The sequence below is a fragment of the Narcine bancroftii genome, chromosome 13, assembly GCF_036971445.1.
Source record: "Narcine bancroftii isolate sNarBan1 chromosome 13, sNarBan1.hap1, whole genome shotgun sequence".
In the NCBI taxonomy this organism is placed as follows: domain Eukaryota; kingdom Metazoa; phylum Chordata; class Chondrichthyes; order Torpediniformes; family Narcinidae; genus Narcine; species Narcine bancroftii.
Genome location: NC_091481.1, coordinates 76,613,876 through 76,625,326, shown reverse-complemented (window position 1 = coordinate 76,625,326; position 11,451 = coordinate 76,613,876). Strand labels below are relative to the sequence as shown.

At 46.6% G+C, this 11,451-nt stretch overlaps 1 protein-coding gene across 1 annotated transcript in view; it reads left to right on the top strand.

Annotated features, from left to right (window-relative positions):
- The first annotated feature begins 522 nt into the window (after nucleotides 1-522).
- LOC138747917 (ras and Rab interactor 2-like) overlaps nucleotides 523-11,451 on the top strand; it is a 48,626-nt gene continuing 37,697 nt past the window's right edge. The window contains exons 1-2 of the mRNA XM_069907559.1: nucleotides 523-855; nucleotides 9,865-10,057. Of these exons, the coding sequence (XP_069763660.1) occupies nucleotides 806-855; nucleotides 9,865-10,057 (243 nt within the window). The 5' untranslated portion in view covers nucleotides 523-805. The remainder of the gene's footprint in view (nucleotides 856-9,864; nucleotides 10,058-11,451) is intronic.

Genomic DNA, 11,451 nt, shown 5'->3' with positions numbered 1-11,451 from the left:
CTCTTCTGGTCGCTGCGAGACCGGTAAAACTGGTAAGACGTGCCACATTGACGGTGCCTTAATCTGACCATGACTTTCTGAATGTATAAAGTGAGCTACATGAAGAGACAGATTGGAGGTGGGTAGTAGGGAGAGACAGGTTCAAGTGAGAGAAGTGGTTGGCAAAGGAGTAGAAGGAAAGATAGAGGTTAGTGAAAGGAGGGATGGAGATGGAAGAGAAAGAGAGAGAGGGATTGGAAATGGGATGAAGAAGGGAACGAGAGGGAGAAAAGTCAAACGCGAGGAAGGTGAAGGGATCTTCCATCGGTGTAGAGACAAGTCTCCACAGCTCAGGAGAGCTCAGCTGCGAACTTTGCAACCATCTTTAAACTGGGTCATGCAGTTTGGCTGTCTGCATTGGTATTGGCTGAGGGAGAAGGGCGTCTGCAAATGCATCAAATGAGGTAACCACGGAAGCCTGTGGTTTACTATTGAACTGTTTTAACCCAACTCTCTGGGTCTCACAACAAGACCAGGCTCCAGTGAGTTGTAAACAGCTCCGGAAACTGCCTGATCTGTATCAGCTGCTGATTTCTGGCACGGGCGCCTGAAAAGTTAGTGTTCCTCATCTTCTTCTCCTGGCCAATTGTCAGGTTACCAGCCCAGTGGAAGGATTTGGCTGTGTCCAGCCTCGTGGCTCTACCTGCATTGAAATCTGGTGGTTGGGCTCAAGTGTATCTGCACGCACAGGAGGAACTGGGGACAACAGCATGGCCTGGCCAGGAAGCAGCCATCCCTGTGAATAGAAGGTCGCCCAATTGGAAAAATGCTGAGGACATCAAGCCTGGACACCAGAAACTCCAAGGAACAGATGAGGTACCGCTTGCAGTTTTCCACTCAGTCGCTGTGAGTGTGCAGAATCTGTGGTGCCGTTCAGCTGCAGATAGAACATACAAACAGGCCTTTTCCACCTTCAGCCCTTCTAGTCTGTGCCAAACCATTTTTCTGCCTCATCCCACTGACTTGCAGCCAGTCCATAGCCCTCCATACCCCTCCCATCCATGTACCTGCCCAAATTCTTCTTAAATGTTAAATTAAGCCAACATTCACCTCCCACCACTCTCTGTGTGAAGAAGTTCCCCCAAATGTTTCTTCTCAACTTTTTCTCTTTCATCTTTAACCCGTGTCCTCTGGTTTGTATCTCACCTACCCTCAGTGGAAAAAGCCGATCTACATTTACTCGTCTATCCCCCTCATAATTTTAAATGCCTCTATCAAATCTCCCCTCATTCTTCTACGCTCCAGGGAATAAAGTCCTAATCTGTTTTACCTTTCCCTGTAACAGTTCCTGAAGTCCAGGCAACATCCTAGTAAATCCTCTCTGCACTCTTTCAATCTTTCTGATCCATATTCCTTCTCTCTTCGTTTCTCCTTCTTGTCCTATCAGCATTCTGGTCTTGGACTGAATGTGACTTTGTTGTCCCCATCTCCAGGAGAGAAGAATTTCTCTGGAATTTCCTGAGGGACTGGCTTTCCTCCCTCTACCTTGGAAATCTCCTTGTTTTAAAGGAGCCATCATCAAGCCAGGAAGAGATGGGGGGGGGGGGGGGAATGGTGGCTGAGACCAGTGGGAGCTGGGGGATAAAACTGCCAGTGTGGGTTCTCATCCCACCCCAGGGAATCTAGTGCAGTCCCAAGGGAACCCTGCATGGCTAGAGGTACTGTTGCTTGGTAGACCTCAAATTGGTGAACTCATCTTCCCCATCAGATGGGTCTAACAGATTGCATGACATTGAGAAAAGAGGAGAAACCATGTGAGTGAACCTGGAGTTATGTAGGTCATGGAGGGTAGGGCTGAGAATCTCTCTCTCCTGAAGGAGCATTTTTCTTAATGAATTTTCCTTCGAGATGACCATGTTTTGGCCAGGCACTGGCCCTGCTTATCTCAGTAACCCCCCCAAGGCTCAAGCATCAGATATCATTAAACGGTTGTACCTTCTCTTTCACATTTTCATGCTCCAGGTTGTAGGGAGTTGGGGGTGAGGGTGGGTAGGGGCTGGACATTGTGGAGATGGCAGGGCACAAGGGGAAACATCAGGGTTACATTTTCTTTTTACACAGAGAGTTGTGGGTGCTGTTAGGTCTGCTTTGTTCATGAATGAGTGAGACAAACACCAGGCTGAGTCGAAATCAGGGTTCTTTGTTCTTTATTACCGGATTGTAACACTTGCGACTAACCATGTTAGTCGGAGAATGCATTCTGCCGTTATCAGCAAAATGGTGATTTTTTATACCCTTGGATACGTGCTTAGAACATCATCATATCATTACTTGTCCAATGACTAAAACTGTTGCTATCCTTTCCCTGCTAGCTTCCTGCCTCTCAATCCATCAATGTCTCTCTTATCTTGTAAGTACAAGGATGCATTCACATCTTGTTACAGCCCTGTACATTCCCATCTCATGATGTTTTACCTAACAGGAGTACAAGGACACCTCCCCTTCTTGTTACAGCCCTGTACAGGGTAACTCCCTACACATTCCCATCTCATGATGTTTTACCTTACAGTGCCTGGAATGCATTACCAGGGGTGGTACATTAGGGGCATTTAAGAGATTCTTAGACAGACACATAGATGAAAGAAAAATAGGGGGTTATGTGGAAGGGAGGGTTTAGTTATTTTTTGGTCGGTATATATGAACCAGCACAACATCATGGGCCGAAGGGCCGGTACTGTGCTGTAATATTCTACATTCTAAGCCTGAGATCTGACTGGGAATTGTTGTCGTCAGGGAGAATATGGTAAAACTATGGCCAATTAAAGAGGTCAGAGTCGGGGGGTGGGTGAAACTTTTTTTTAATACTTTAAAAAAAATTTAACTACTTACATTCAAATGTAATAATTCATATATAAAAAATAATGTGGTATATACCAAATCCCTCCTCTCCCCACTTCTTCCTATCCACCCCAATATCCCTCTCTCCAATCCTTCCCTCTCCCTGCTACCCCCAACCCCAAAGATAGAAGAAAGAAAGGAGATACATGGGGGGAGGTGAAGCCTAGCATAGTGGGGGGGAGGGGGGTTCCAGCCCCATTCTGGAGACTGAGCTCAGTGCACAGACCTGCGGGAAGCCCACACTAACCAGGAGTGCAGCCTTTGGCACGCAGTGTCGGCCCTGCCGGATGGACCTGCAAAATCACAGAGCATCCTGGGAAGATGTGAAATTCTCAGCCCTCCTTAGACCAAGACCTGTCTCTCAGTTGACAAAGTAACTGCCATCATCTTATGTCAGTATGAGCTTGCTGTGTGTAAATCCCCACGTTGTCTACATCACCACATACCCAAGGAAGTACATCATGAGTTGTAATGACCTTTCGGACGATCTGGGTTGCCATACAAATGCTTGTAGCGATTGAGCAAGTAGTAGTACAAGGGAAGAGTTAAGTTAGACATTATTCAGAACTTACAGTGGCAGGAAATGACTATTGCCTGCCCATTATCCAGCGCATTTCTCTACTCAGAATTAATCACTTGTCTTCTCGTTACTGATCCACGTTCATTCCCTGCTCAGCGACCCGACAAAAGATAAGAAAAAAATCTAACCACAACTACTTTGCACCATTTGTGCGCCAACATTAGACCTGCAAACTCTCTACCTCGAGGGATGTAGGTGCTTTTCAGCAGAGAGTGAAGTACAGGAGGCCATTCAGCCCCTCAAGCCATTCATTCTGGCTGTGGGAGACCCCTGGTTTGGCTGCTGTTAACTCCACCAAGGAGGGTTTTCACAACAAGACAGTCCAGTGCATCAGGGAACTTGAATTTGTGTGGCATCTTCTGCATACATTTTAGAACATCTAAATACGTCCCTCAGTTAACTGTTGTCAGGAATGCAGCCACTGATTTGTGTACAGGAAGACCCCACACACTGGTGGCCTCTGGCTGGAAGGTAAATATTTTCTACAGTGCACTAGGGAGATCTTCTTCACAGTTGCAGTGCAGGTTCCTTCAAGTCCACATAGCAGTGTGGTCAGGTTCCACTCTTGGACCAATGCGTTCATTCCTGGTCACCTCATTACAGGAAGGATGTGGAGATTGACCGGGAACTTACCTGGATTGGAAAATGTGTCTGATGAGGCAAGGTTAGCCGAGCTGGGGATTTTCTCTTTGGAGCGCAGAACGATGAGAGGGGACTTGATAGAGGTCCACAAGATTCTGAGAGGCATAGATAAGGTGGTCAAGCCAACACCTTTGTCCCCAGGCAGGATCAGCAAACATCAGAGGACATCAGTATGAAGTGAAGGGAGGATGATTTAGGGGATAAGTGTTTTACACAGAGAATTATGGGTGCCTTGGAATGCCAGGGGTGGTGGTGGTGGTGGAGGCTGGTACATTAGGGGCATTTAAGAGTATCTTAGGATTTTTTTGGTGGGAATATATAGGTCGGCAGAACATCAAGGGCCGAAGGGCCTGTACTGTGCTGCAGAGTTCTATGTTCCATGTTCATCTGATGGGTGGTCAGTCCATCATTCGGGTGTGGCTGATGAGGTCAGCACTCAATAACATGTGAATGCAGACCTTCCAGCCATTACCTCCTCACTTAAATTGCAATGTTCTCCAGGAAATGTATCTGGTTACAAACAAGACTCACTTGAATTTGTATAACTGCCTGAGGACATCCCAGAGATCATTACAGCGAATGATATGTTTTCTTAAGTATGATCCTGTGGTGATGTATGGGAATCAATTTCGCGTAGCAAGCTTCCTCAAGCACAAGATGATCGCAAGATACAGGAGGAATAGGCCCATCGAGTCTGCTCCCCATTCTAATAATGGGCTGATCCATCCTCCCACTCAGCCCCACTCCCTGGCTTTTACCCCATAACCTTTGATTCCCTGACTAATCAAATACTTGTCAATCTCTGCCTTGAGGCATGTTTTGGGATATTGGCCTAGAGGGTCTGTCGAGGGGCATATATTGGCAGGTATTGGGCTAGACTCTAGACTGGGTCTGTGGAGAGACATATATTGGCATCTATTAGCCTAGAACAGTGATTCTCAACCATCCCTTCCCACTCACCTACCACCTTAAGCAATTCCTTACTAATCACAGAGCACTGATGGCAGAGGAATTACTTAAAGTGGGATATGAGTGGAAAGAAAAACATTGAGAACCATTGGCCTAGAGCCAAATTTGGCCCGCGATATAATTATATTTGGCCCGCAAGATCATTTAAAAAATGTATTAGAGGTGGCCCGCTGGCCGCCGTGCCAGTATAGCGCATGCACAGCTAATACTATAAATCCCAGAATGCATTGGCGTCAGCCCGCTAATCGCCCCCACCTCCTCTGTTTACGTTGCAGGGTCTCACCGTGGACTCTGGTTTTGGGGCCTGGCCGGTCAGGGGAAGCCAAGGCCGCTTCCCAGCGCCCGGAACCAGAGGCCTCGGGCCTGACCTCGCCAGGACCTTGCCCACTCCCCCTCCCTGCTGCAGGCCGACCCGCGACTCACGGTGACGGGGCCGCTGATCCGCCGAGATGCCGCCCTGCGGCGAGAGCCGATACCCCCGCACTGTCGTGTCCCCCCGCCCGCCCCCCCACCGCAGCGCGGCCTGGCCGGTGTCAGGGGAAGCCAAGGCCGCTTCCCAGCGCCCGGAACCGGAGGCCTCGGGCCTGACCTCGCCAGTACCATTGCCCACTCCCCCTCCCTGCTGCAGGCCGACCCGTGACTCACGGTGACGGGGCCGCTGATCCGCCGAGATGCCGCCCTGCTGTGAGAGCCGATGCCCCCGCACTGTCCAACCCGATCGCCCGCAAACCCCGCCCTCCCGCACACAGGCCTGAGTAAGCATTATGAACTTTAATCGCAGGATAAAACCATCTTCCAATAGTTTCATGTCACAGTGATAAATATATTCCTGGTTAAAAAAGGTGCAGCACCTGGATACAAGCTCATTAGGCATAAAACTTGAAAAGTGTGTAAATCAAAGGATATCTGTACCAATGGAAAAAGGGCATGGCAAATAACCCTGCTAGAGTTCATGCCCACAATCAGTCACCCATTTGATTGTTTCAGGAATCATGTTATTCTCCCACATTCTCAATAGCCCTCAGATTTTACTATTCGACAGCACACTAGCAACATTTGACAAATCCTCTATAGAGAAATATTATTTATTGAATATTTTATTTCTCATTTGTTAATGCTTCTGGAAAGAGTTTATCCAAAACTATTATTAAACATTTATTTTAATAAGAAAAAGTTTAACATTACATATGTTGAAAGAAGAGAAAATATGCAGATATTGTTGAAAATTTTCAATAAATATTTAGTTCGGCCCTCAACTTAGTCCAAGTTCTTAATTTTGGCCCTCCGTGAATTTGAGTTTGACACCCCTGGCCTAGAGGATCTATCAAGAGACATGTATTGTCCTAGAGGATGTGGAGGATTCTTACAGGCTGTGGTGAGTTGCCTTCTTGAACCACTGTTGTACTTCTGCCTCCCAAGGTAGTGTTGGGGCAAGAGTAGGACCTAAAGAAATTAGACAGTGATGTGGGGGCAGCAGATTTAGCACAGCGGTTAGTGCAACGCTGTTACAGCGCCAGCGATCGGGACCAGGGTTTGAATCTCGTGAGTTTGTACGTTCTCCCTGTGTCTGCATGGGTTTTCAGTTTCTTCCCACTGTTCAAAATGTACTGGGGGTTATAATTGAGTGTAATTGGGCGGCACGGGCTCATGGGCTGAAAGGGCCATTTACCGTGCTGTATGTCTAAACTTTTTTTTTAAATCCCACCACGTCAGGACAATGTGTGGCTTGGAGAACACAGGCAATGGTGCTCCCATCCACCTGCTACCCTTGTCCTTCTTGGTCATAAACGTTATAGAGTTATAGTCCACAGTGCACCATGGAACAGACCCTTCGGCTCAACCTGTCTCTACTGACCAAGTCAGGATTCTGGGCCTGCATTTGGCCCATATCTTCCCTGAACCCTTGTTACACGTAGAGGTTGCCAATTTTGGAGGTGCTTTAATGAGTGAGTGTTGGCTATTCTGCAGAAGGCTGACAGCGCCCACAGGCTTAGATCATTTGGGGAAGTGAGCATTTGGGCTTACACCAGAATGTGCACATCTCCCGTGTAGGGCTTGCCTCCCGAGTGCTTTAACTTGGAGGCAAATGTTGGTCCCTCAGAATAGACATAGACATAGAAATCTACACCTTAGTACAGTACAGACCCTTCGGCCCTTGATGTTGTGCCAACCCATATATTCTTTAAAAAAAGAATACTACCTCATAACCCTCTATTTTTCTTTCATCCATGTGCCTGTCTCTTAAATGCACCTATGTTTCAGCTCCACCACCATCCATGGCAAAACATTCCAGGCACTCTCAACTCTCTGCATAAAAAACTTACCCCCGATGTCTCTCCTAAACTTCCCTCCCTTCACTTTGTACAGATGTCCTGTGGTGTTTGCTGATCCTGCCCTGGGAAACAGGTCCTGGCCGTCCACCATGTCTATGCCTCTCAGAATCTTGAAAACCTCTATCAAGTCTCCTCTCATCCTTCTACACTCCGAAGAGGAAAGTCCCAGTTCTACTGACCTTGCCTCATAGAACTTGTTTTCCAGTCCAGACCACCTCCTGGTGAATCTTCTCTACCCCGTCTCCGTAGCCTCCACATCCTCCCTATAATGAGGTGACCAGAACTGAACACAACACAATAGGAAGAAAGAAGAAATAATAGGATGAAAGGAAGCTCAGATGGGACTCTAGAGAGGGAGATCAGTCATTGGAATATACGGTAGGGTTTTGGTCTATTGGGAAGTAAGAATTATGGACAAGTATATGTATCAAAGCCAAAACCAGATTAGCCACAATCTTCCTAATAAACCCATGGTTGCAGGTGTATAATAAAACCAAACAGAAATATTGGAGGAATTCAGCCGGTAGAAAGTAAAGATGTAATACCAAGGTGTCGGGCCCGACCCCTCCTTCAAGGTATAAGCAAAGAACGGGAATGCATTTTAATAAAAGACTGGAGAATGGCCGGGAGAAGGTCCAGATCAACAAAAGATGTTAATTAGATATGATAAGAGGAAAGGTGAGAATTGATTTTGGCTCTGCGAAGGGAAACAGTGGGAAAAGGGAAGAGAGAGAGAGAGAGAGACAGACAGACAGACAGACAGACAGAGCTGGAGGAAAGAAGAAGGGGGAAGTCAATGTTAATGCCAATCTGGTTGGAGGGGGCCCAGATGGAAGATAAGTTGACCCTCCAATTTGTGGGTGGTCTCAGTCTGGCAGTGCACGAGACCATGGACAAACATGTCAGCAAGGGGATGGGACGGGGAATTGAAATGGGTGGCCACTAGGAGATCGCGGCAGACCAGTACATAAACGCACATAGGTAGGAGTTTGACACCTTTGCTTTCATCAGTCAGAGTACGGGAATTGGGATGACATGTTACAGTTGTTCAAGGCGTTGTTGAAACCGCTCAGTGTTTTGTGTGTAGTTTTGATCACTCACCTGGAGGAAGGATGTTATTAAGATGGAAAGATTTCTCGAGGCTGTTAGTAGAACCAGCAGGCTTGAGTGACAAGGAGAGTCTGAACAGGCTGGGACTTTCTCCCCTGCTGCATTAGAGGCTGAGGGGTGATCCTGTAGAAGGTATATAAATATTATTTTTTTTTTAAAATTAGACATGCAGCACAGTAACGGGCCGATTTGGCCCACAAGCCCATGTCGCCCAATTACATTTGATTGACCTACAAACCCCTTACATTTTGAAGGGTGGGAGGAAAGCGAAGACCCCCCCCCCCCGATGAAAACCTATGCAGACACGGGGAGGACGTACAAACTCCTCACATACAGCGGCGGATTTGAACCCCAGGTCCCGATCACTGGCGCTGCAATGGTGCTCCACTAACAGCTACGCCCACCATAAATCATGAAGGGGCATAGATTAAGCGAGTGATTGTAATTTCCCCTCATCCCAAGTGGAGAGTCTAAACCTGGAGGGTGTTGATTTAAGGTGAGAAGGGAAAAATGTGAGAGGATCACAGTAACAACGTTATCACACAGAGTGGGTGTGGAATGAGCTGCCAGAGGAAGGAGACAAGGCAGGTTCAAATAAAAAAGACATTTAGACAAGTCAAAGTTCAGATTTAGTGTCATGCACGACATCACATACAACCCTGAGATTCTTTTTGCTGTGGGCCAGGCAGAATTACCACTTATTAGTAGTGCAAACAGACTGCACTCAAGAAAAGATATGTATAAAAAGGAGATGTCAAGAAGGAAGTACTAATAAACTGTACAATACAGAAAATAAATATTCAATATAAATAATGTCTAAGTTAGAGCCCTGACTGTGTCTGTTGTTTAGGAGTATGATGGTGGTAGGGTAGCAACTGGTCCTAAACCTGGTGCTACATGGATAAGAAAGAGTTAGAGGGATATGGCCCAAACGCAGGCAAATGGTATGAGCTCGGATAGACACTTTGGTCAGCATAGATGAGATGGGCCGAAGGGACTGTTTCTGCATGACTCTAATGGCACAGGAGCCTCGGGGATCTGAATGGCTGTCCCCTGGTCCTATTAGGTTGGGTCAAATCGTCTATAAAATCTCCTTCCGCCTTGGGCAGAGTTATCTCCGACCTTGTCTGCTGAGCCGCTAAATTTTGGGGGGTGGGGAGTGAAGGGGCAGGGGTAATCCTGATGAATGGGGATCAATGATGACGGAGACGGAATGTGGAATGGAACATGCAAACACGACACAGCGTCTGTGGAAAGTGGGGCAGAGTCAACCTTTCAAGTCATTCAACCCTTCATTATCCACACTTTTCATGCACAGAGTCTCAAAGGTGCCTTAATCTGGTGTATTTTCAGTCCTGACAGCTCTCAAAAGCAACTGTGCAATGGAGAATATCGGAGGTCCTGGGAGGAGGAGAACCAGAGCAAACCACTGCCTCAATACAAGTTCAGTCTCTTTGACAAGCTCTTGCTGTCCCACCGAGTTTGGCTGCAGCTCGGAGTCAGGCTGGAGCAGGTCCAGGAGGTTCTGAGAAAGCAGTCCCCAGGGGTAAGTCAGCATCTCAGAGAATGCAAAGCCACTTCATTCTTTGACTCATTCTGCATGGGAAATGGTCATTCAGCCCAACTAACTCCCACCATCCAGAACGTGACCTGGAGCCACGCAGACCAATGATGTTTAGTAAGGGGAGAATTCCTGCCCCCGCTACTTCCAGGCAGTGAGACCTTGACCTCACATACTCTGCATGAAGAACTATATTTGCTATATATCAGTGGTTTTCAAACTGCCCTCCTAAACATTCCTCCTTAAGCAAACTCTCTACTGTTACGAGCCCAGAGGACCCCAAAACCCAACAGCAATAGATATTCACCAAGACAAATGGTTACCTAAACAAAAGTTGCTTTTAATTATCTTTAAACATGAAAATAGAATCACACTTTATCACTATTGACTTACTTAACCTAACTTAACCCCTTCTAATTCTAAGCGCACATGTACGTAATGTGTGTGTAAGTTCAGAAAAGTTCTTTGGTTCACAGTCCAATCTCACTTCTCATTCCTCCAAGTTCACTGGTTGCAGGGAATTCTTAGACTGTGCGCAGAATTTAACATTTAGAAAGTTTACCAGGCATTGGTGCTTGAATGGTTACCACTCAGGAAGGTTCCTGTCGGTTTTCAGAGAAAGATTTGTTGTTCATTTTTAATCAGCCACTTCAATGTCTTGCTGACGAAACTTGCCCCTTCAGGGTTTTCCAGATGATAATCTCTTTCTTTCAGATCATCACAGAGTTCCTTTCTGTTTCACTTATTTCAAGTGAAACATTAGACAGCCAATCCTCTCCTTTTGCATGAACCACAAGGGCTTTGACCAGGCTGTCTTCCTAAAGGGGGATTTCCATAAGCTTGCTAGCTTGACCTGTTCCAGTCCCAGCTGCTGTCTGCTGGCTGTAACACTGTGCGTGCTCTCTCTCTCTCTCTCTCTCTCTCTTTCTCTCTCTTTCTCTATCTCTCTCTCTCTCTCTCAGAGAGAAAACCTGTTTGATTCCCTCTGCTTGCAAAACCACATGACCCTCTTAGAACAACAAGTTCTCTTCCAGAAATCTGTGGCTCCAACAAGATCTTTCATCTGTTGCCTTTTGTAAAGAACAATCTATTAGTGAAGTCTCTTGAGCACTCTTCAAAGCTCTTGTAAAAGCTGTGAGGCCCCGGCATGTCTAGCATGAGCAGAGCTCCAGTATTTTAAATAAGATCGGTTCTCAAGTATGTGACCTACTCTAACAAACCTTTCCCAATTTATCTCCCAAAAACATATCTATATACTCTGTCACAATACCGTAAGTGCTCTGTGATTGGTAAAGGATTGCTTAAGGTCGTATGTGATTGGGAAGGGAAGGTTGAGAACCACTGCCCTGGGCGCAATTATTACTGAAATATTTTGCTTG